The 27174-nt window shown below is 37.0% G+C and overlaps 1 protein-coding gene across 1 annotated transcript in view; it reads right to left on the bottom strand.

Moving 5' to 3' along the window:
- Positions 1-1249: 1249 nt before the first annotated feature.
- LOC129135687 (pro-neuregulin-2, membrane-bound isoform-like) overlaps positions 1250-27174 on the bottom strand; it is a 68319-nt gene continuing 42394 nt past the window's right edge. Inside the window, exon 2 of the mRNA XM_054656638.2 lies at positions 1250-1436. Coding sequence (XP_054512613.1) covers positions 1423-1436 — 14 coding nt within the window. The 3' untranslated portion in view covers positions 1250-1422. The remainder of the gene's footprint in view (positions 1437-27174) is intronic.

The raw sequence follows: 27174 nt of genomic DNA, 5'->3' as shown, positions 1-27174 counted from the left end.
AATAAAGAAAAGAAGGAAATTGAGTTTCTGAATGAAATTTATAGAAAAGAACAAAAAATCAATGGAAAAGGAGAAGAGGGTAGTTAATATTTATGGAGTTAGGGAAAAAATAGAATAAATAAATTTTAAAAATTATTTTTTAAGAAAAATATTTAATGTATGAAGCACAGCTAAACTATTCAAGGAAATATGAACAAACTACAAACATGAAAATAAGAATTTAAAAAGCCACAAAAACAAAGAAAAATAAAAAAGCCAAAAGAGACTATTTTATTCAGCTCTATGCCAAAATAAATTTAATCTGGATGAGATATGTAATTTTCTAGTAATGTGTAATTCACCAAAACTGACCCCAAAGGATATAGAAACTCTAAATAATCTGATTTCAACAAATGAATTAGAGAAATGTGCCAATTATTAATACTCTGAAACCTCTGGCCTTGGAAGTTTTCTAGGAAAATTCTACCACATTTTTAAAGAACAGTGAGTTCCAGCATTTTAAAATAGCCCCAGAACAAGGAAAAATTTAAAAAAATTATTCTTTCCTCTACAAAAAAGAGTAACACTAACATCAAAACTTTATAAAGACTGCAGGAAACAAAAACAGCTGACGAATCTTAGGTATGAATATCAGTGAAACACTCCCAGAAGCAATTGAACAAATAATTCGTTATATGAAATGTGACTTATTCCAGGGAAAGCAAGAATGGTCAAATATTGTAAAACCATTAATATAATTTATATGAATATATCTAGAGATACAGCACAAAATAATTTCCATAGATGAAAAAGGTTTTTGACCAAAAAAAAAATCACTTGATTAAAAAAAAATAAATCATTTGATTAAATAAAAAATCACCAAAAAAAAAGGACTACAGTTGAACCTTGAACAACACGGGTCTGAACTCCAAAAATCCACTTTTATGCAGATTTTAAAAAATAAATATACATAAAAATTGCTTGGAGATTTGCTGTGCAAACTAGAAATATAGAAAAATTTAAGAAAAACATGTATCATGAATACATGAAATATGTGTGTTGATTGGCTATTTAGGTTATCAGTATGGCTTCCAGTCAATAGTAGACTATTAGTACTTAAGTTTTTGGTGAGTCAAAAATTATATGCAGATTTTCAACAGCAGTGGGGTTCAGTGCCCCTAACCCTCTAACCCCATTGTTCAAGGGTCAACTATAAATGTGGATTCATGGTAATAAAGGGCTATGTGTAACAAAAGACTCAACAATAAAATGGCTGTAAAAACAATTATGTTTATTTTTCTTTCTCAAGTAATAATCGGAAATTGTTGTTCAGGGGAGTAGTCTGTTCCACGAAGTGATTCTGGGACCCAGGTTCCCTCCATCTCATGGTCAGCCATCCCTGAAGGCCTTGTTGTCCTTTACATAGTTGAGGCTGGGTTGCCATCACTTCTGGTTTCCTGCCAGCAAGAAGGGAAAAGAAAGGATGCGGAAGAAATGGCATGTATCACTTTTACTTACATTACAATGGTAAGAACATGGGCACACGTGAATCACTAGGTGATACAAGTAAGGCTTAAATACAAGCGGGGCTGAGAAATGCGTGTCTTAAGGTGGTGTTCACAGGTCCAGCTACAACTCTAGGACTGTACAGATGGATACTTCATTAATGTAATAAAATACAGCCAACCAAGACCAAAAACCATTATCATGCTTTATGACAAAATTTTAGAATCCCAGAAGTCAGAAACAAGAAAAAGATGATCACTGATAAAATTTAAAGCTGATCTCTAGGTACAATCCAAAGCGATTAGACGAGTTACAACCAAATTAGATCTATACAAATTTGGAAAGAGGAAAACAAAGGAATTATTTACTACAGAAGCTATGATTATACACCTGGAAGATAAAAGATAATTAACTGAAAAACAACTACAAGCAATAAAAGATGAGTAAAATAGAATTCAAAATCAACATATAGAAATCACTAACAACAGTGATGAAAAAGATAGAATACCAAGAGATAAAGCTGATAAAGTTGATGTGCAAGATTTATATGATGATTTAAAGCACCATTAGAGGAAACAAAGGGAATTACACAACTGAAAAAGTAATATCATAATTTTGAGAATAAATTTCAAGATCATAAAGACAGCAATTTAATTTGAAAATGTAATAAAATTCTATTTTTAAAACACCAGCTGTTTGAATAAAACAAGTTAATCTGGAAGTTTATAAAGAAAAAAGAAGAAAAGAATATTCAGAAAAACTTTTAAATAGGAAAACAGCTTAGCAATTTCAGTTATTAAAGGTAGTTTAGAAATTCTAGATGTTAAAACATATAGTCCCTGAATACTGGCACATAAATAAACAGACCAAAGAGATTGAATAGAAAATTCAAAACTATTGCTCAACATAGAGAAGAATTTAGTGTATAATAAGGGTAATATCTTACATCAGTGGGAAAAAGATAGTCAATTCAATAATTAAGTCATATAAAGAAAAAATAAACTTCTTACTACAAGCCAATTCCAGATGAATCAGAGATTTATGTGATATTAAAGATAATACAAAAGTACAAAAAATCCCAGGAGATTTCCTTTATAATCTTGGAAGGGGAAAGCCTTTTCTAATTATGACTAAAAATCCAGAAGCCACGAAGAAAAATGAACTAGAGAAATTCAACCAATTCTTCAGAAAATAACAAACAAAAAAACAAAAATAGAAAAAAAGATGATACTCAGAGTCAAAATACAAATGATATAATTCTGAAACATTTTTTACTTTATATCACAGGAAAAGGTGCAATTTAGATGAAGCCTATAGAAATAAATAATAAAAAGATCAACAATAAAATATTTGAAAGTTGAAAAAAATAAAAGATATGAATCATGTATAGAGGAACATCACTTAAATATATGAAAATATGTTACTTCACTCATAATAAGAAAAACACAGGTTAAAAATTTGCTAATGTATTATTTTGTATTTATCACATTGGCAAAATGCCAAAGGCTGACAACATGCTCTATTGGTAAGGCTGAGGAAAAAGAAACAATCTCATATAAGCCTGGTAAGAGCCTAACTAAGCACAATCCCTATACAAGGGCAATTTGACAATGCTGATCAACATTCATAAACTTGTACTCTAACCTAGCAATTCCAATACTGGGAAATTATCCTACTGTATAAAATTATGCATATATAATATTCTTTGCAGTATTGTTTATAATATCAAAAGATTTGAAACTAGTCAAATATACATGAATCAGGTAATTGTGAAATATACATATATTATGGTACTTCAGTGCAAGGAAATGATATGCAGCTATAAAAAAATTAAGAAATGTCCCTATGTATGTATATATGGAAATAACTCTATATTATGTTAAGCAAGAAAAAAATCAAGAGGCAAAATATTTATAAAATGTGCTACATTTTTTGTAAAAAGTAGGAGAATAAGAATCTATGTTTATTTTAGGTTTGTATATGCAGAAAAAACTCTGGAAGGACACATAAAAAACTAGTAACAGTAGTTTTCATGCAGAAGGGAGGGGGAGTAAAAGGAGCTGGGAAGATGGGGATGTAGGAAGGAAATCTCTTACTATGTACTCATTTACTCTTTCAGATTTTTGAACCATATGAATATATTACAAATGGAAAACATGCAATCCATTTAAGGTCGAAATTTAATTTTAATTTACTGCTCTTGTTATAAGGAATTTGAGAAGATGTAAGATATTTTAAACCAAATTTAGCCTCTAAGACGTACGTGAACTCAGTCATCAGACATGAAACAAGCAACTGAACATCACATGGCCATTGTTCCCAGAAGCTCATAAAAGTACCATAAAATTGTTTTTATTTGGGCATTAGATCACCTCCTTTTTTAAGCAGGAATCACAGTCGTGTGGGATTTTCTTTCTGAAAGCATAGAATATTAATACACATAGCTTCAGTGGTGGAAAAATGGGTATTTTTACTGTTCACAAGGTAGGTGAAAATCCTATCTCCCTAATTATCACTCTTTAGCAGAGACTAATTGGGAAGAAAGCCAAGAATAGGAATGCAGAATAGAGAGGAAAAAAAGTTCTCTCAGCAGAGAAACAGTGGGGCTTGATAGCTTTTCAATGATTTTATTCATCAAAATAGAATCATCTTGTCACAACATTAATTTTCTACAATTTACTTTCATAAAGCAAGGAACACAGGCTTTCTCCATAAATTATTATTTTCCAACTTTCATCCTATCTCTTGTCCTGCAGTGGCAAGATTGGGTAAAGGAGTGTGGGGTGTGGGAGTGGGGAGGAGATGACAGACGAAAGAGCAAAAGAGAGAGAGTTTCAGCGTGGAGAAGGCCGTTTTACAAAATAAAAACAAAAACAGGCTGGGGCGCGGTGGCTCACGCCTGTAATCCCAGCACTTTGGGAGGCCAAAGCGGGTGGATCACGAGGTCAGGAGATGGAGACCATCCTGGCCAACATGGTGAAACCCCAACTCTACTAAAAATAAAAAAATAAAAAAATAAATAGCTGCGTGTGGTGGCGCACGACTGTAGTTCCAGCTATTCGGAAGGCTGAGGCAGGAGAATCGCTTGAACCCGGCGGGGCAGAGGTTGCGGTCAGCTGAGATCGCGCCACTGCACTCCAGCCTGGCGACAGACAGAGACTCCGTCTCAAAAACAAAACAAAACAAAAACAAAACAAAAAAACCTTGCTCTCCTCATGTAGCTACAAGTTCTGTGTAATGTGTGTAGAATTTTATTTCAAAATGTCTTAAGGCTTTTCTTCAAACAATGAATTAGAAATATGTATGTATCTACTTTTGGTGAGTTAAAGAAAAGGCACCAGAATTTTATTTGAGAGAGAGAATCATAGTAAGTAATTTCTTTTTTTTTTTTTTTTTTTTTTTTTTTAGACGGAGTCTCACTCTGTCGCCCAGGCTGGAGTGCTGTGGCGCTATCTCGACTCACTGCAAGCTCCACATCCCAGGTTCACGCCATTCTCCTGCCTCAGCCTCCCGAGTAGCTGGGACTACAGGCGCCCGCCACCACGCCTGGCTAATTCTTTGTATTTTTAGTAGAGACAGGTTTTCACCGTGTTAGCCAGGATGGACTCGATCTTCTGACCTCATGATAGGCCTGCCTCAGCCTCCCAAAGTGCTGGGATTACAGGCATGAGCCACCGCACCCAGCCCTGAATCATAGTAATTTTTCTAACCCCAAAAAAATGTCATGAGTCTTAGTAGCGAGCTTTCAGGATTTAATGGAAAGCCACTAAAAAATCAGAGTATACAAAAACACTAGAAAGGCATAGCCTGGGTCCATTTAATACAAGGACAAATAGTCCTTAATACCTTAACTGTCTAGTAGAAATCACTATCTTACAACTTATTTATATTGTGTATAACATCATCCTAAATTTTCGAGAAAGGATTTCATTGTGTTTATATTTATTCCAGAAGCATGTAATATAATAGAATTCAAAAAACTAGTTAAATTTTAGAGTTTTAAGCTAAAACATTCACAGCATAGAATTCCTAAACTAGATTTCAGACCCATATGTAGAGATAGTCACATCTGACCATCTGACTAGACCTTTGTAGAAATATAGGGCAACTTAAGCCAAGAAACTACTTTGCATAAATCTGATATGTGTCAGAGAAAGGAAACTCATTGGATTGGTTGAAGCCAAGAAGTAACAATTAGGAAGCATTGGAGATTCATTTAAGTAGGGTAGCAACAGTAAACTGAGACCCTAGAACGCTAGCACATCTTACAAGAGCCAATGAAGGTTTTAGGCAAAATGTGTGGAGGGCAAAGTGTTTAAGAAAAATTAATTAGGCAACATTGTACAAATCAGACAAAAGCAGAGAGATACTAAAAAGTAGGAAATAATCTCTTTTCCTCTGTGGCAATAAGCTAAGAGCACAAATATTTGAGTATGCATAATTTATTGAATATGTCTCAAAATTCAGATTCCTGACCAAAGGAACAAATGAATAGAAGAGAATGCTGCCCACAGCTTTATCTATTTCAGGTCTACAGACCAGTTTCTTGTACTCCCCTGGGAATACAGACATAAACTTGAGGATATGGTTGCTTTAATGTCTCTCTATAAGGTCATCAACTATGTGCTAATAGCTCATACATTTAAGCAAGACATTTGTAACTCATTTTAAATGGTGCAATTGTCCAATAAATTGTTTGAAACTTTTAAAAATCTTCAGTGTTCCATAAAAATAAAAGTCTTTTCAGAATAATTGAAACCAGCAATGCAAAACAAATGTATTTCCTTGATAAATTTAGTTTTAAGTGAGCTTTAATTTATATGCTAAATTTTTCAATTTAGTTCAAGTTTTGGCAGAGACATGTTTATTTTAATTGTTGGCCTTCAAAATTCTAGCTTAGGAATAAACATCTGCTCCTTTCCAATTTTCTGCATAAAATGAGTAAATTTCTATAAGTTGTAAATGAGGGCTGTTGACACACTATATTGCTTTTGGAAAGACTACAAAATTATAGCAGACAATTTATGTGTATTCTGTATGACAGATTTTATAGCATGGTATGCTATACCCTTTCGTCTTCACTAAGGTTCTTAGATCTATTTATATTTAAGCTATGTATTGATAGAAACAACATACTAGATAAGCACCTAAATGTTGTGCCTAAATAGCCTTTTTTGGAACACTTGTTGGGCTCCCTTATAAATTTTGAACTCTTCTCTTTGCTTTATAGAGAGTCACAGAACAAATGGATTCTTTCTGCAAGACCAAAATTTCTCAGTGAAAAAGCATAAACACAGTCTCAGCCCATCTACATTGCAGGCCTTGTAAACAATTTGAGAAATGTTACTAATAATAGACAATGTGCATTTCTCCAGCTATAGCCTTGGAGGAAATCATCAAAACTTTCAGGAATTAAAATTATAGCTGTTGCAGAATCATGGGGTGTGACAATAAGATTTTTAAAAATAAATTAAAAAATAAAGTAATAGCTGTTGAGACATCATAAGAAGTTACATCCACCTTTTGCAATACTGAATACTGAGAAAATCCAATTCCAATTATTAAAATGTTTTCCTCCTTCAACAATAATAGCAACATTCATGAGGGCACTGCTAAGCATGCTTGTAGCCATTAGAACCAGCCAGTCATAGATGCTGGCTAGTAATGACCAATGGCCATTAATATGATTGAAAATAGCAATTAACTAGGACTAAGCTGATATGAAGATATAAAGCCCATATAGTATCCATACCCCTGAAAACTCTGCAAAAAAAAAAAAATGTTATGGGAAATTTTAGGTAGTTTTTCCTTTATTCTATCTTTTAAAGTAAGTATTACCCAATTGCCACATAAAGGCGTCTAGCTGTGCTAACGTGCATGAATCCATGAAGTGCATGGAATTCCATGAGGTGCGTGATTCCATGAAGTGGCATGTCTGCTTTAGAAAGTATCAGGGTTATCATAATAGATGTCAAAGGACCAAGAAATTGAGACTTTAATGAAGCCAGTCAACTTTTAAGATGCCGACAGCCATTCAGGAGCCTAAATAAAGATCTCTGTCCAACTGTTTCCATTGCTAAAGATCAACTCTATGCTGTAAGCCCAGTGACAGTAGAAAATACCAGAGTCCTGAGAAAAACTCCAGAGAATCTCCTCTATGTCAGTGATTCTCAAACTTTCAGGTGAATAAGAATCACCTGGTAAGTTTCCTAAAACACTTTTTGGGCCCATCTAATAAAATTGTAATTCAGTAGGTTAGGTGGGGCTCATAAATTTACAGTTCTAATAAGCTCACAGTTGTTCCAACAAGGCTTCTCCAAGGAACACTCTTTGAGAATCACTGCCTGACCACTACTGAATCAGAATCTGCATTTTACAAGATTTCCAGGTGATTTGCATGCACATTGTTAAAGTTTGAGAAGCATTACTCTGGGAAATAAGTAAATGGTTGTTTTGTATTGATTTTTTTTCCTTCTTATTCTGTTATGTTGGAACAGAGAGATGGGAAAAAGGGAAGGCAGCTTCAAAATAAACCAAAACTAAGTGCTTAAACTACACTCTTTGTTGAGAAGCAAATCTATTTGACCACCTTGCTCATCTTTCTCAATAAATGAATCATTCTCGCCTTTCTTTACCTACCTCTCCATCCTTACTATACCTTACCCAGGGCTCACATTACCTCGGGTTCTGCTTGAACTTCAGGTCTGTATGTTATGGATTTACCAGGCAAATCTAGATTCATATAATTGTTCCCTCTTGAATAAAAATGATTTTGACTCAAACAAAGAATTAAGTTTGGATTATGTATGTTCATAAGAGCTTTTATGTCAAGAAATTAACAAGAAATTCACAGAAAATCCTTTGTCAGATTGATTTGGGATTTAGAAACATGCTCACAAGAGTGAGAAATGTTCACACAGTGGCACTCCAGAGTCACCCTAGATCTTAGTGATAGGGGAAGGAAGGACAGCTTCTTTGCTGACTGTGCTGTATGTAATTTTACGTTACATATAATTACTTGGACTAGACCAAATGTGCCCCCAGTTGAGCCACACAGAAGACTAAGTATATGCTCTCACTACATGTAATGAATCGTCACAGAGAAGATAAAATGTAAGATATGAATATATCAAGCCTTTGGCAATAGGAAGTATCTGAATTCACATGACTAATAATACTCCCTACTTGCTGATTCACACTACTGTAGGTAGTTTTGCCCCAGCAGCGAAAAGCGCATCTGCTACTAAGCTACAGAGACAAAGGAGCTCCAAGTCCAACCACAAACTGCAGAAATGTGATTTAAACTAGCAAATGTCCCTCATTCTACCACAATAACCCATCTACTCTTGCTCTAGTTACTTGAATCTACCATAAAGACCTCAGCCCCCACCCAATTATTTCCATAGTCAATGAGCCTGTTACTAAATCTAAAACCTGACAGATCCATGAGTAGATTTTAGGTTGGTTAAGTACCAGGAACAAACAGGGAGGGCATAGGAAACCATGGCGCTTCACCTCATTTTCTCTGACAAATTTCATGTGCTGGAGCAGAGCATGGACAGTGAGCATAGAATCAAGGTTCTAATGCCAGTTTTTCTACCAGGCACCCTGATGCAATTCACTTGGCCTCCTTCATTCCATTCCTTCCAAAATCAGGCTATGTTCTCATTAAGATGCCTCAATATCTAGGAGTTTGTGATTATGTGGGCATATTCATGCCACTGGAAAGCCAAACAAACAGCTGTTCAGCAGCAAATGGAAAACAACAATCTTGGATGAGATCGGGAGCCGTAGTTTCACCAGCTCCACACAAACCATCCTCATCCTAGGTTAGGCTTTGGTGCCTTGGGCTGCTCAGAAACTGGGACACTGAATAAGGTTTGTTCATGTGAGCATCCTTCCTTACTTATTCAACTAAAAGTCTATCAAGAATACCACCCAGACACTAACATCAGGATTCCCCTCCACTTCAGGATCAGGAATTAAAATATGACCCAGAGAGTAACAGCTGCCTCCAAAAAGTCTGCAACTGCATGAAATGTAAAGCCCTCACCCATCCTCATTCCCACCCCATCCTGCACATTTTTCTTAAAGGCAAATCAGATGTTCTCTTTTTTAAGAGACATGGGCAATTCTGTGTATAAATATCAGGAGAGTACCTGCATGGGGCCAAGGAGGTTTTATCTTACAAGAACCACCTATATCGACTATGTCTAGTTGATGTATTTAAAGGAAGATTAAGAGCAGAAAACCAAGGAAAGGTTTTCGTATTTTTATTAATAAAAGCCAAATAAACCTTCCAGAACTGGATGTCTGTCCTCTCTTTTTCCAGCATCCATGTTCCCTTCTTCTGGTAACAGCCACAGTTTTTATTTGGGAAGCACCTCTGCCTCTCCCACTCAGTAAACCTAGGTTGTCAGTCCCAGGGTCCCTTTTTCTCTCAGAATTGTATGTTTCTGCCTGAATCAGTTTGCACAGATAATTAGAACTGACAATTAAAAGGTGAAAAAAATTTTTTTTAAAAAAAAAGGAAGGAAAAAAGCATAAAATACCTTTTTAAAGTTTTGCTTCAAGGATGGACCTGTAAAATTAATGTAGTTGAAAGCTGCCAAAGACTTGCAGGAGCCTCTTCTCAGAAAGAAAGACTCAGGCATGAAGTGCAAACACCACACTTTATAGTGGGTAAGAAAAAGAAAATCGCCAGCGTATTGGGAGTACTTCATCAAAGTATTGGGAAGAAATCAGAGGTGGAGGAAAAGACACAACTTGGGCAACTAAACAATATGTTTTTCTTACTATCGGAATTCTGATTTTTTTTAATATGCAAAGGCTAAAAAATTATGTCTTCACCGTCTTCTTTGCATCAAGGTATATTCATGTGACTATGTTGGGCCAATGATTTAAAACAACAAGTGTTACCTGGGCTTCTAAAAGGGCTCTGTAAAGAGGTCTGATTTAATAAATTGAAGATGTCTAATTAGATCTTGACTTGTTCTGAGAATTTTTATAATGAGGAAAAAAAATGTTATTAACTCAGAACCCCATTTCAGTAAATGATGAATGCAAGAACTGTCATGAGAAATGAAGAACTGCTTGCAAATATACAAATAAAACACATAATAAGTAACTCTCCCAGTGATATTAAATTATTTAATCACTCATACCCTACAGGTTATATCACAGTAATCACAATGACGGAAGTCAGTGGGTCCTAACCAATGAGAAGACTGATTTTTCCACATTTAGGACCATTTAGAGGACTATAGGACATTCAAGGTTTAGCAGGAATCTGAGCTTTCACAGCATCCTTTGTGTTCATAAATCTTTGTTTAACCTTGGTGCTAAAAGCCAAACCCAAGGTTGTACTGTAACATATTATAATCTAGGTTTTCAGGAATTTCTGATGTAAACAAAGATTTATATTAACATTACAAGTGAATAAATGTTTCCACTTCTTTCTTTCATCTTTAGTTGATATGCTGCTTGCTAAAGAAGCCACATTTTTGGAGGAAAATGTATTGCTTCATAACAGGTTCTATTCAACTAAAGCAGACAAAGACCCATGCTAATAACCCCGCTTTCTAACTTCCTAATTCTATACATTAGAATTTTCATGAAAACTTTCATTTCAGCCAGCATAACACCTTGCAAGAAGCAGGCAGTCAATAAATATTTGTTAAGATGATTTGAAGATATAAATACATTAGCTGAACATTATAGAAAGTTAGCCTAAGGGCTCTTCACTAAACGAAAATTACAGTGAAGCTTCCTCTTTTTAACCCTGCTACATATTTTTAACATGTTGTTTATTTCCAAGTGAAAGGACATAGCCTTGCTAGCTAAAAACACACCCTTCCCCACATCACTAGCATCCTGTAAATGGTCATAAATCACAATTGGTCCTTGTCATGAGAGAAACTGTGTGTGTCAGCTCGAGCTTGTCTGCCTTATAACAGCTGCAAGGGTAAAATCAAACATATCTAAGTGTTTAGGGGAGAAATACTACCACAGAGAAGCAAAAAAATATTGGGGGAGAAAAATTATAAGCATATTATACCTTTCTATGACAGTAGACTCCAGATCAGAAGTCAGGATGAGATTGGTCGACCCAAAGCACTGTAGTGACAGTACCGACATACACATTATTTGGGGCTGCATCACCTTTCTGTGCTGGAAGGACTAGTAACCATTTAAAAGACTTAAAACTGTAATTATTTGGGCAAACTATTGCAGACTGGAGAAAAATGCGATTCAGGTTGACTTTTAAGTGCCACTGTACTCCAGCCTGGGCAACAAAGAGTGAAACTCCATCAAAAAAAAAAAAAAAAGAAAGAAAGAAAGAGAGAAAGAGAAGGAAGGAAAGAAGAAAAGAAAAATGTACAAGTCTTGTATTTCTCCAGCAGTAATTTACAGCAATGTTTAGAGTCCACATAAATTACAGAAGGGACAGAGTTAGGTACTGTTAGTGAATACTCACCTTCTGAAAACCGTGGAAGACTCCAGGAGTGTTGTATCATTTCCTTGGGATTAAAGACATTGCTTAGGTCTGCAACTAAATGATGCACAAAAGGAGGGCCCTCCAAAACTAACTCCTCTGCTTTCCTGACCCAGCTTCCCTTCCTAGCAAAAAGAAAGAGGCCCTCAAACTTAAAGAAATTCCCTAAAGTTAGAAAAATATTATATATGTTCTTTCAAGACAGCTGGGAGTTGGTGGATAGATGGCATAGGGAAGAAACTGACTTGAAATTGATAACGGGATCATAATAAAGGATTAGAAATGTTCACTTCTATCTATTACTAGAGTTTCTACAAAATCCCAAGACTGTCATTATAGCTTTACTAATTGAAATGGTAGCCCACACACAACTAGACTACAGACACCTATAACAGATGTTTTCTTTGAGAAAGAAATTAAAACTACCAAAGGTTTGCCAGCTGAAGGATTTCAAATGCAGTTATAGGATCATTGGTCTCCAATGATTCAATTTGCAAAGAAAAGTCTCCCACACAACCCACACATTAGGTAAAGTGATATATACACCTTCTATTTCAGAACACCTTAAATTTTGGATGAATGGCCTTGAATTCTGGCTTAAATTGCTTCAGAGCCAGTAGTTTTCCAGAAAAAGAAAACTTCACAGATTTGGATCCTGTTATTTAGTACACTAAATCCACAGCACAAAGTCAATGTATCTGGATAATTGAATATACCTGTAACTAGTGATAGGAATTAAAATGGATTAAACTAGGAGCCCTGACTTCACTATTATTTGTGTTTTGCGAAATAATTTTTATATTGATAAGTGTAGCATATATAAGACTGCAACTTTCCTATCTCCCATGCATACACACACACACACATATGCACACTCTGAGAGGCAGTGTAGAATAATGAAAGGACCCCTGGGCTGAAGTCAGAAACAGCTCTGGTCCCAGCTGTCGCTAACTTGCTGAAGAATTTGGGCATGTTGCACAACTGCTCAGGTTTCCATTTACACATTAACTTATTTAACAAACATTACTTGACACAGACCTACAAGAACACAAGTTTGCTCATCTGTAAAAGGAAGGAAAATAAGACCAGGTTTACAGAATTGCTGTTAGGATTAAATAATGGGTATACTTTACACCTAAGACACATCAGGTCCATCCCTCTTTCTCCCCTAGTATCAGGTACTGTGTAAGGTCTGACACTTTGTCCCAGTGAGCACTGTGGAAGTACTTATCACCTTTGTCATCACCGGGTAAAGTTTTTTTCCCTCCTAGTTAGTAAAGCCAGGATCTTCTTTCTAGTACACAGATAAATGCTCTGAACCAGCATATGCCTTGGCACATACTAAACACTCAATAGACCAAGTGCTGTGGCTCACGCCTGTAATCCCAGCACTTTGGGAGACCAAGGCAGGCAGATCACTTGACGTCAGGAGTTCGAGACCAGCCTGGCCAACATGGTGAAACCCTGTCTCTACTAAAAATGCAAAAATTAGCTGGACATGATGGCACATACCTGTAATCCCAGCTACTTGGGAGGCTGAGGGAGGAGAATGCTTGAACCAGTGAGGCGGAAGTTGCAGTGAGCCAAGATAGCACCACTGTACTCCAGCCTGGGCGACAGAGTAAGACTTTGTCTTGAAAAAACAAACCAAACAAACAAAACACTTAAAAAATATTTTTGAATGTATACATTATCTTTTAATCCATTATCTTTTAATCCTTAAAAGAAATCTATGGATCAAGTATTACTTTTGCCATTTTACAGTTAAGGGGGGCAGAACAATTAGATAAATGCTGACTATAAATTGAGGTGACTTGTCCCTTCCAACTCCACAATTCTAAGCTTCTTATATTTCCCAATATTTGATTTTTATGTTATTCTTCTTAAATAATTGCCACTTATATTTATTGGCTAATGGTTGAAAAATAACAAGAGCTCAAACTATAAAATCAACTTTCAACCCCCCTATCTTTAAGGAAGATAAAATAGTTGAACTTAAAAAATAGAATGGTTTATGAGAAAACTTTATTCTCACACATACACAGAAACTACCTACATTAAGTTGTTCCTCAGTAATATGGTTTGGCTCTGTGTCCCTACCCAAATCTCATGTTGAATTGTAATCCCCAATGTTGGGACAGGGACCTGGTGGGAAGTGATTGGGTCATGGAAGTGGATTTCCCCCTTGTTGTTCTTGTGATAGTGAGTGAGTTCTCATGAGATCTGGTTATTTAAAAGATTTAAAAGTGTGTAGGCCGAGCATGGTGGCTCATGCTTGCAATCCCAGCACTTTGGGAGGCCACTGCAGGCAGATCACTTAAGGCCAGGAGTTTGAGATCAGCCTCGCCAACAGGGCAAAACCCCGTATTTACTAAAATTATAAACATTAGCCTGGCGTGGTGGTGCATGCCTCTAATCCCACCTACTCGGGAGGCTGAGGCATAAGAATCACTTGAACCTGAGAGGCAGAGGGTGCAGCGAGCCAAAATCGCACCACTGCACTCCAGCCTGGGTGACAGAGTGAGACTCTGCCTCAAAAAAATAAATAAATAAAAGTGTGTAGCACTTCTCCTTTTACTCTCTTCCTCCTGCTCTGCCAATGTGAAGAAGGTGCTTGCTTCCTCTTCATCCTTCTGCCATGCTTGTAAGTTTCCTGAGGGCTCCCCAACCATGCTTCCTGTACAGCCTGCAGAACTGTGAGTCAATTAAACCTCTTTGCTTCATAAATTACTCAGTTTCAAGTAATTCTTTATAGCAGTGCAAGAACAGACTAATACATTAAGAAGTTCTCCCAAGTAATTTCCCCAACTTAAATTTCCATACACTTTTCCCCCAATAAAAAGCTATTTAATAAACAAATAACCAAGAGTGGTGCTAGAAATATGAGGCAATCATTTCTCTAAAACATTTCTTCAACAAAATTTGGGCTATTTTGCTTTAAGAACAGCAAGATAATCATGCCAAGTAACTTTCAGAAGAGAATTGTAGCCCCCTAGCCTGGGAATGAAAAAGACCTGGGTTAGATGCCACAAATGTCCCTATGCCCCATTGGCTCTAGGTCATTATTTTCACACGTTCCCAGTCATAAAAGCCTACATAGCCTTCTATACAAAACACAAGCTTTACTAGATCACAAGTACATGTTACAGAATGATTGCCTCCTCTTTGGCCTTCCTTATAAGACATATTTTCAAACTTCCATCTCCTCTCACTCTGTCCTCTCCAAAAGCAGCCTCTCCTTTACCACTTATGCATCTTCTTCACTAAAGAAAAATTGATATATACTTGGGCACTCAGCAGCTATTACATTTCGTGACATCAAAAGACTCTCAAAAATTCATTTTAATTTAGTAATTTAACAATTCTCTAGACACAGAGAAGGGCTGAGATCAAAGTAATAAAGCATTTAGTGACAAAACCAGAAGGTGAACCCATGTAGAATACCACATCAAATGATGTTTCTAGCATAGAGAGACTTTAAGAGAGAGAGCAAGATGATTCATAAATAAGGTATCACTATGGTACACGGAATATCTGTGTCACTACATCTCACCTTCCCACCACCTCAAAAGACAGAGTGGGCCGGGCACAATGGTTTACACCTGTAATCCCAGTACTTTAGGAGGCTGAGGTGGGTGGATCCCTTGAGCTCAGGAGTTCGAGACCAGCCTGGGCAACATGGTAAAACCTCATTTCTACAAAAATGTTTTTAAAAAAATTAGCAAGGCATGGTGGCACACTCCTATAGTCCCACCTACTCGAGAGTCTAAGGTGGGAGGATGGCTTGAGCTGGCAAGGAGGAGGTTACAATAAGCCAAGACCTCGCCACTGCCCTCCAGCCTGGGCAACAGAGTGACAGCCTGTCTCCAATAATAACAGTAATAAAAAGACAGTGATGTTGTATGCACTCTGAAACTATGGCAATTTATGACAGGACAGTCATAAATCCTGAAGACACATATCAGCCATTGATTATGTCATAAATACCTGAAAGTATCAAATTTTCCAAGGCAGTCAAAAAGAGCTTCATTCTTCCACAAGAGGAACCAGAACCTAGTGTATTCAAGAGAGGATTTCTACAGGAAAGCAGTCCCTGCCCAAACAGCACCTACAATAAACATGTTTATGAGCAAACAGTTCAGAAAAACATATTGTGAGTCTTAGAAATAGCATATGCCTCATTTCATAGAGGTTGCTATGTTGCTAGGCATTCTTTTTTTTTTTACTGCATTTTAGAGAAATAACTGTAAAACGAGGGTCTATAACCAGCATATAACACAATAAACAACAGCATCAACTTCTGTCCCCTTGTTGTAAACAGTTTCCCTATGTTTTAATTGGAAATGTAAATGTTAATGCCTTGTGTGCTTTCTCAAAATACTTTTGGACAAATTCTATTCCAAGAAAGATCTCTGTATTTGTCACCTCTATCAAAGGTCCAAAGATTATAGAATTTTCGTATCGTAAATCAAGGACTGCTCCCCTCAGCCCATAGAAAAGGATGAGCTACTTCCTATTTTTCAAGAGCTTTGGAATCTCTTTGCAGTAAGAGAGGAACTATGACAACAAAGTCCCTAAATGCAGCAAGACAGCACAGAGAGGGAGGTGTGGCATGCAGCGGCAGCAAGGGTGGTCACTATAGGCTTTGACCTGGAGATTAGCTAAGGCCTTTCTGAAGGTCAGCACCCAAAATAAACACAAGAAACAATAATAAGCTTTGCATAACTTCCCTGATGTTAAATATGTAACAGATCTTGGGTAATCGTCCAACCCAGGTTGTGTCTTCAGAGACTCTTAACATACTCATAAAAAAACTGAGGTTTGTGGTTTCAAGATGAGCATTGTTAAAATGCTATTTCCTATTCAGGTTCCAACCGCTCACAAAGATTTCACTACCTAGGGCTCTTTTTGGTCCTGAGCAAGCTTACACACCTCCCCACGCTGAGACATCCACTTCTCACCAACAGGTCAGGCCCAATATAATCACATTTAATTTACTTTGTGAAGTATGTGAACTACTACTATTCAAGCATAGTGGCTGTCCTATTTGTAGAACTTGTATCCACACCAAGGCAGCTGATTCTGCTTCCTTTTCTATTCTTCTTCCTTTCTGTCAAAATGCAAGTTTATAGTTATTGCTACTTTTTCAGTCTATTCTTTTATAAATTCTTCTCTCAAAAGAGATAGGTGGGAGTCAAATAGACCTGCAATTACATCATCTTATATTTCCTCAACTAAACTGTTTATATGTACATTTATATAAGTGTTTTAACTGTTTAACCTAGAATATAAAGTTCTTAAGGAAAATGTCTACTTCTTTTATACTATAGCAAGATACATGCTCAATACAATTTCCAAATCACCTTTAATACCAGTTAAGACCACAGTGAAAGTTGAAAGTTCTACAAACTATCAAATATATGAAAGCAAAATCATGCTTTTTCAATGAAAATCATCAGTACATTTTACCAAGTTGACTTTAGAAATTCTTCTATGATTCATTACGAAGAATTTAGATATGTTCATGGGGTAATTTCTAAAATGAGTTTCAACTACTTAGTGTTGCTATTCTCCAATATATTCATATTCACATGGTCAAGCATGGGTGGCTCACACCTGTAATCCCAACAATTTGGGATGCCTAGGCAGGGGGATTGCTTGAGCCCAGAAGTTCAAGACCAGCCTGGGCAACATAGCAAGACCTCATCTCTTCAAAAAATAAATACATTAGCTGAGTGTGGTAGTGTGCCCCTGTAGTCCCAGCTATTCAGGAGACTGGGGCAGGAGGATTCCTTGAGCCCAGGAGGTCGAGACTGCAGTGAGCTGTGATTACACCCCAGCCGGGGCAACAGAGCAATACCCTGTCTCTGAAACAAAAACAAAAACAAATAAAAAGTATAGGAATAACCAATCTGAAGAACTAGATTCATCTCTGTAGAGAACCAATCTGAAGAACTAGATTCATCTCTGTAGAGAAGGGATATTTTTACATACTTTTTCAAAGAATTAGCCACACCAGCACATTAAGCATCATGAAGATTAAAAAGAAGTTATTGCATAAGAAAAAAACACTCTAACTTATTAAAATTAACGGTTTTTTTTATAAACAAATATATTTATAGAGTAAAAAGAAACAGATCTTTTTTTTTTTTTTTTTTTTGAGACAGAGTCTCGCTCTGTCACCCAGGCTGGAGTGCAGTGGCGCAATCTTGGCTCACTGCAAGCTCCGCCTCCCGGGTTCACGCCATTCTCCCGCCTCAGCCTCCCGAGTAGCTGGGACTACAGGCGCCCGCCACTGCGCCCAGCTAATTTTTTGTATTTTTAGTAGAGACGGGGTTTCACCGTGGTCTCGATCTCCTGACCTCGAGATCCGCCCGCCTCAGCCTCCCAAAGGGCTGGGATTACAGGCGTGAGCCACCGTGCCCGGCCTCAGATCTACTTTTATGTTAATTTCCATCACTTGCTTCCTACCCATTCACTGATGAGATAAATACAGTTGATTCTATTTTTCACCTTTTAATTTATTCTGCATAGACAGATAAAATTCCCCATTGTCATTTGCTACTTTACCTCCTCTTTGGGCATTTATCCACTAAATAAACATCTACTACCTACTGCTGTCAAAAAGGGTGCAGAGGGCTCCAGCTTACTCTCTTTGGTTGGTTTCTCTTCTTACCCTAATCTCTGCTAGAGTGACCCAGGACTCCAACCTCAGTCTCATTCTAAAGCCATCTATGCCTCATTTGATAATCTCAGGCAGTCTCTTTGTTCACTCAGCATCTATTATGTGCTGATGGCTCCCATATTTACACATATTCCAGACCTCTTTCCTAAACTCCAGATTCATATATCTGGAGATTGTCTTCTCACCATCTACCCTTGGAAGTCTTATAGAATCTCAACTTTATAACAGGCCCAACACAAACTCTTGATCTTCTCTACCAAACCTGCTCATCATAGCCTTCCTTATTTCAGTTGATGGCAACTTCATCCTTCCAATTAGAGAAACTATAAGCCTTGAAATCATCCTTGAAACCTCTTTCTGTCATATCCCACAACCAAGCTGTCCACAAACCTTACTTGCCCTATCTTCCAAGTATAGTGCATCCACGATCTGATGAGTTTACATCACGTTCATTGCTACCACCCTGATCCACATCAGAAAAATCACTCTCTCGGATCACCTCCCACCCTTGGCTCCCTTCAGTATGTATTCAACATCTTGGCCCAAGGCGTCTGCACACGCTCTCCTGCTGTTACTTGATCAGTCTTGGAATTTTCCTGCCTTAAGGACTTTAGAGTAAATGTTCCCTCTGCCTCCAATGCAGTTGTGTAGTTGCCCACATGACTAACTCCTTGAAGTCCTCAAAGTCTTTACTCAAATAGCATCTTCCTAATGAAGCGTACTCTGACACCCCATGACTAACTCCTTAAACTCCTCCAAGCCTGTATTAGTCCATTCTCATGCTGCTATGAAGAAATACCCAAGACTGGGTAATTTATAGAGGAAAGAGGTTTAAATGACTCACAGTTCAGCATGGCTAGGGAGGCTTCAGGAAACTTACAATTATGGTGGAAGGGGAAGCAAACACATCATTATTCACATGGCAGCAGGAAGGAGAAGTGTGGAGTAAAAGGAGGAAAAGCCCCTTAGAAAACTATCAGATCTCAAGAACTCACTCATTATCAAGAGAAAAGCATGGAGGTAACACCCCCATGATTCCATTACCCCCCACAGGGTCCCTCCCACGACACGTGGGGATTATGGGAACTACAATTCAAGATGAGATTTGGATGGGGACACACCCAAACCACATCAAAGCCTTTACTCAAATATCACCGTCCTAATGGGGCCTATTCTAATAACCTATTTAAAGTTACAAACAATCCCTAACCCTGGCACCTGTGATTCTTCTTGACCTGTTCTAGTTTATTTCCATTCATCACCCTCTATACAGGATGTCTTTCCTCCATTAAAGAAGTGAAATTTTTATTGGTTTTTATCAATTTATATATCCCAAATGTTCAGAAAAATAGTTAGCCATAATAGGTACTTAATGAATATTCATTGAATAGGTTGGTAAGTTAAAGTATATAGCCCCCATCTTAAAGAACCTCCAAGAAAATTAGGAAAGAGATAAATAAAGAAATAAAGCAATGATTACATTTCAGAAGAGCTGCAACAGAGGCCAGCATGGGAAAAGCGGGCAAGAAGAAAAAGTATGCAGTCTCTCTGACATTTTTCCAAACAAGGCGGCTTTACACTTGTTTAGAAAAGCCACTTCCTCATAGATAAATTCTTATTGAACTTTATTATAAATACTATAGAAATTAAAGAATAATAATGTACTAAATTATAATTGTTTACCCACAGATGTTTCTCTTTTCTCATTTACCTGGTATTATCTGAACAGGAAGCATGAACAGCCAGCACATAGGTTGTGAGAAAGCTGTAGTTTCACTTACCTAGTGTAGTACTCAGAATAACACCCCACCAAACATGGTCACATCCAAAGCCCTAGAACCTATGAATGTGTTATGTTACATGGCAAGTGGTAAGAAAGGTGCATATGGAATTTAGATTGTTAATCATGTGACCTTAAAACAAGGAAATTATCCTGGATTATCTGGGTGGGCCCCATGAAATTACAAGGATTCTTGAAGTGGAAGATGGAGGCGGAAGAGAGAGTTAGATAGAGATTTGAAGATGTGAGTCTGCTGGCTTTTAAGATGGCGGAAGAAGTCACAAGTCAAGGAATGAAGGCAGCCTCTAGAATCTGGAAAAGGCAGGAAAACAGATTGTCCCCTGAACCTCCAGAAGGGAAGACAGCCCTCCTGACACCTTGATTTTAGCCCAGTAAGACAGACTTTTGACTTTTGACCTCCAGAACTGTGAGATAAACAATTTGTGTTGCTTTAAGCCAAATGTGTGATAATTTGTTACATCAGCAACAGAAAAATGAACATATAAACTGAGCATACAAAACAAAAATTGAAAACTATCATTCTCTCTTCTTGTTTACCCCCAACCCAGTCTTCAGAAGGTTAAAGCTTTAGTGAATCTACATGTACCTGTGTATTTTACATACTTGTATAGCTTTTGTAAATAAAAATATAATCATAGTGTATATATGTGTATAGTCGGCAAACTGGTTTTTTTAGTCTATGACATGATGGACATATTTTCTCATCAGTACACACAGATTTCCTCATTATGTTAATTCTAAATTGTCTTGGTCCATTTGGGCGGATCTAGGAAAATATCGTTGACGGGTAGCTTACAAACAGCAGAAATTCAATTCTCATGGCTCTGGAGACTGAGAAGTCCAAGATCAAGGTACCAGCAGATTCAGTGAGGGCCCACTTCCTCACAGATGGTTCCTTCTCACTGTGTTTCGCATGTCCTGGAAGGGACAAACAAGCTCCGTTGGCCCTTTTATATAAGGGCACTAATCCAATCATGAGAGCCTTACCCTCATGATCTAATAATCATCTTCCAAAGGTCCTACCTCTTAATACCATCACTTTGGAGATCAGGTTTCAACATATAAATCTGGGGGAGATAGAAACATTCAAACAAGAGCACACATAGTCTCCAAAGTCATGGATTTAACCATTGCCCTGTTGAATACAGATTGGTGTCTAATTGTACCACTTTTATAAACAAAAAATATAAATATTTTCAAAAGCTTTTGTGAAGGTTAAGGGGACAATGACTGATGTAGTGCAGCAGACATAGGAGAAACACCATCAAGACCAATCCTCAAGGAAGAACTTCTTGGCCCAGATGTAGGGAGTGTTGTCAGAGGACAATCCCAGCTGTAAGCCCCTTTAGGAGCTGGAACAGTCTGAGCTGCAGAGAATGCCTGACCTAAGGTCATGCTCTGGTGGGTGGGAGGTGACAGCCGCATCCATTTACTAATGGAGGTGGTTTACAAAGACCTGGCCACTTTGGCCAAACATGGCACTAAACTGATTAACCATTTCAGTTCTAAAGCTTCCATATTGTTGGCCAAAGAAACACCTTGACTCTTCCATCTGTCTGATCCTGATTCTTTTCTCTTCCATTGTGTTGTTTCCAACAGCACTCCCTAATAAACACTCTAAGCCCTGTATCAGAGCCTACCTCCCACATGATCCAAACTATAAAGTTTTACATCTTCATTATAAACACCCACTACTCTACCATGGTAAGTGCAGGACAGGTTCTCCCTATCAGAAATAAAATCAAGGATTATTTCAGCTGATCAGTCTGCAGATCAGGTACAGGCATTGAGTAAATATTTTCATTCCAAAAGGAATAAATTAGTCAAAAGAAAGGGGCTACAGGCCCTACACAACTATACTCCAACAATAAGAATATGTCTTGTTTTGTCTACAAGGCTACTGAATGTCTCAGCTGCCTGACTATTCTTTGGGGTTTGTTTGTTTGCTTTTAGCATGGCAAGGAAAGTTAAAGTGTGGCTTAACTTTCTTCATCAATAAAGAAACCTAGTCCGTTCAAGTCTAATTGATATTTGTTTCTTTCTCCTCCCTAAGGGGCATCTTTTCTCTGTGCTGTCACTTCTCTTTCTACTACCCCAGATAGTCTATGCATTTAGTTGTTTCCTTTTTTCAGGAATATTCTCTTCTAACAACAAGGTACCAAAACCTAATTTCCTAAGTAGCTATTAAAAGGGAGCATCCTGGGCCGGGCACGGAGGCTCACACCTGTAATCCCAGCACTTTGGGAGGTCGAGGCTGGCAGATCCTTTGAGGTCAGGAGTTAGAGACCAGTCTGGCCAACATGGTGAAGCCCCATCTCTACTAAAAATACAAAAAAAATAGCCAGGTGTGGTGGTGGGCGCCTATAATCCCAGCTACTCAGAAGGCTGAGACAGAGGAATCGTTGAACCAAGGAAGCGGAGGTTGCAGTGAGCAGAAATTGCACCACTACACTTCAGCCTGGGCCACAGAGAGAAACTCTGTCTCAAAAAAAAAAACAAAAAAACAAAAACAAAAACAAAAACAAAAGACCATCCTGAAGACCTTTCCTAAAAAGGAATCTAAAGGTAGCCAATTTGGCAAAAAAGCTTTGAAGAAGCATTGTGACAAAGTAAAACAAAGTCAAATAATAATTTATGGAATATAAAATCTCATTATATAAAAAGTAGCCCTTCCTAAAACTTTAAAATATTAATAATAGGACAGCAAAACTTAAAGTGTCAGATGCAGTTAGACATCAAAATGGTATATTTCCACTTCAGAAACATTTTTTATTGATGTTGAAGTGAGAATTTTAAAAGAAAAAAAACTACCATTAGTTTCTTAACAACATATAATTTATTTGTAAATGTCTATACACAAAAATCATGAATTTCATCAGTTCAGGAAGAAGATTCCAGGCCATTTTTTTTCTAAATGCTTAATGACACATGTGACAATAAAATATTCAGAAAAAGAAACATGTCACAGAGGACATGACAATTTTGATAAATGATGATAAATTGTGATGTAGAATAGCAGTCTGTAAGCTGCTGTGTTCAAAAACATGTATTTTAATAATTATTTTTGCCAAACACCATTTTGGAGACAGATTTTATGTAAAATCCTTGACAAACAAAATTCATACCTTATTAAAACAGAAGTGTAGTTAGTTTTAAATAAAATCGCAATTTTACTTTGAATAAGAGTGCTTTATATCCAATTTCTTGAATTATTAAATATAGTTACCATCAAGTATTAAGTATAGTTACCCAGCAATTCCACTCGTAGGTATACACCTAAGAGAAATAAAAACATATGTTCACACAAAAACTTGTATATGAATGTTCATAGTACCATTATTTATATAGCAAAAAGTAAAAGCAACCCAAATGTTCATCAACTGAAGAATGGATAGACCAACATGATATATCAATACCATGGAATATTATTCAAGAATAAAATACTGACACACACACACTACAACATGGATGAATCTTGAAAACATGCTAAGTCAAAGAAGCCAGTCACAAAAGGCCACTTCATATATGATTCCATTTCTATGTAATCTCCAGAATGAGAAAAACCATAGAAATAAAAAGTACGTAAGTAGTTGCCTAGGGTTGGAACTACATGGGGGATGGGGAGTAACTGATAATGAACATGGGGTTTCTTTTTGGGATAATGAACATGTCCTAAAATTGCTCATGATCATGGTTGCATAGCTCTGTGAATACACAAAACCACTAAATTGTACACTTTATGTAGGTGGACTCTATGACAATGTAAATTATATCTCAATAAAGCTATTTAAACTGCCACTTAAAAAGGCCAGCTATGTTTTAGCTATTTATAATGTGAAAACTTTTACAAAGTATAAATCCCTAATTAACCAAAATATGTTTATTACTGTCCCCAAATGTCATTTCATTTCCTTTTTATAAAAACATCTGCCTATGCCACTATAAATACTTCAAGTAGTGAAAAGAAGAAAATGCTTCTAAAATTAAATGGTGTTTTCAGAACAGATTTCTTCTTAATATATTTAACTTTGATGATTTGCATGTGAATTATCCCCATGTCCACTAACCACGGTTAAATATGAATCTCAGATAAGTATCCCCCAGTACAAAAGCACACTAATAGGCCATTTCCCCTCCAAGCTCAAACAGCATCGACTACATTTTTAATATGTGAGCTTGAATTTTAAAAAGAAAATTAAGGAGGCAAATCTGTAAGAAAAACAAGCATATGAAATCTCATAGTTTTAGAATGAAAATATGTAGGAGATTAATCCAGTGCAGGGTTACTAAGGCCTCAAAATTTGAGAAATTACTCCATGCACCTTGTGATATTCTCCTATCACCTTACTATTTTGGCTATTTCTATTTATATCAAGTTCAAATTGATTCCATTGATTCTCTTTTTGTTTTCTTTTTTTTTTAACTTAGCCATATATGAGGCAAAAACACCAGTGAACTTGTAGATTTGGTATGCTATTTATATTTTTCTAACAAACTTTAAAATAAATACAGAGCTGGTAAAACTTAAAATGCTCTTATTTATGCCACCTAAAACTGTCCTGCACGTGATCAGTAATATATACATCACACGTTGAAAAAAAGTGATCTAGTGTTATTTATAATTTTATAGATGAAAAGGTTGAAAGTAATAGTGGTTCTCAAAAGTCTATGCACATCAGAATCACCTGGAAGCCTTGTGCTAAAACAAACTGCTGAGTCCCTGTATTAGTCTGTTCCTTCTGCATAACAAAATACCTGACACTTTGTAATCATAACAACAGAAATGTATTTCTTGCAGTTCTGGAAGCTGAGAGGTCCAAGATCAAGGTCCCAGCAGAATCAATGTCCGATGAATGCTGTTTCCAAGATGGCACCTTGATGCTATGTTTTCACATGGCAGAAGAGATTGATGGGCCAAAGAGGCCAACGTAGTTCCTTCCAGCCTTTTCACAAGGTGCTAGTCCCATTCATGAGGTCAGAGACCTCACTACCTAATCATTGCCTCCTAAATGCCCCACCTCTTAATACTGTTACATTGGAGATCAAGCTTCAACATGAATTTTGTAGGGAACACAAACATTCAAGCCATAGCAGTCCCTCTCCCAGAGTTTCTGATTCAATAGGTCTGGGGTGAGGTCTGAGAATTTACATTTCTAACAAATGTCCAGTCGGTACTGATGCTGCTGGTCTGGGGACCATCCTTCAAAAACCATCAGCTAAAACCAGCTAAGCCAAAGTTAGAGACAGACAAGAACTTAAATGAGAATCAAATCTTCTCTTACATGCTCTATATTTATATGCTCTATGAAAAATGTTTAATTCTCCTAATCCTAACTTTTATTTGTTCCTTTCAATAAAATAGATTGTAAAATGCTAAACTAAAGATCAGAGTTTTTTAAATTTATAAACTTTATACTTTAGAGCAGTTTCAGGTTCACAGCAACATAGAACAGAAAGTAGTGAGAGTTCCCATATAGCCCCTGCCCCACCCACATGCACAGCCACCCTCAAGATGGTCATCCCCCAGCACAGTGGTACCTTTGTTGCAATAAATGAACCTACACTGATGCATTATTATCACCCAAAGTCCATAGCTCATATTAGGATTCACTCTCAGGGCTGTACATTTTATAGGTGTTGACAAATGTATAATGACATGCATCCATCATTTCAGAATCATAAAGAATAGTTTCACCGCCCTGAAGATCCTACATGCTCTGCCTACTCACGCTTCCCTACCCACTAAACCACTAATCTATTTAACGACTCCATAGTTTTGCCTTTTCCAGAACATCACATAATCGCAATCATATGGTAGGTAACCTTTGCAGATTGGCTTATTTCGCTTAATGATATACACTTAAGATTCTTTTGTGCCTTTTCATGACGTGATGGCTCATTTCTTCTTAGCACTGATAGCACTGAATAGTATTCCATTGTCTAGGTGTACCACAATTTATTTCTCTATGCACCTACTAATGAACATCTTGGTTGCATCCAAGTTTTGACAATCATAAATAAAACTGCTATAAACATCCATGTGCATGTTTTGTGTGGACATTTCAACTCATTTGGAGAAATACTAAGGAGTGTGATTGCTGGATCATGTGGTAAGAGAACGCTTCATTTTGTATGAAACCTCCTTCCTTTCTCTTAGCCCAGGTATGTTAGGCTCTAATAAAACCTCAGCAGGTTAGACTCTAGGAAGATCGTTTCTCCCGAGGGCGGGTTAGTTAATAAGAATACACAGAATGCTCTGGTATATTTCAAAATGTTCCTTTTCCTATCCCCCTGAATTATTCTCCGATATTCACTATGAGGACCTGATAGTCTCCCGCATGTAAAACTCACAAAAGCGTGGGGGTTCCCCTGAGATAAGCATTATCACCAATTCTGTTTCTTATCATTCACTTGTTTTTCTTGAGTTTTATCACAGTTGTATCCCAAAGTAATATATCATTTAGCTTGTATGTTTTGAGCATTATACTGCATCTGTTTTTATTCGACTGCATTTTTTTATTCCATATAACGTTTGTGAGATGTAGCCCTGTGGTTTTTATCTGTGGTTCATTGCTTCCATAGCTGGACAGTATTTTATCTATGAGAAAACAACACTCGAATTTTTTTTAACATTTTGGTTTGAAAAAAAAATTATAGGCACACGGAAAGTTGGAGAAATAGTACGGAGAAGCTTCATGTGCCCTCCAC

The sequence above is a fragment of the Pan troglodytes genome, chromosome 7 (assembly GCF_028858775.2).
Source record: "Pan troglodytes isolate AG18354 chromosome 7, NHGRI_mPanTro3-v2.0_pri, whole genome shotgun sequence".
In the NCBI taxonomy this organism is placed as follows: domain Eukaryota; kingdom Metazoa; phylum Chordata; class Mammalia; order Primates; family Hominidae; genus Pan; species Pan troglodytes.
This window is presented reverse-complemented; position numbering and strand designations above follow the sequence as displayed.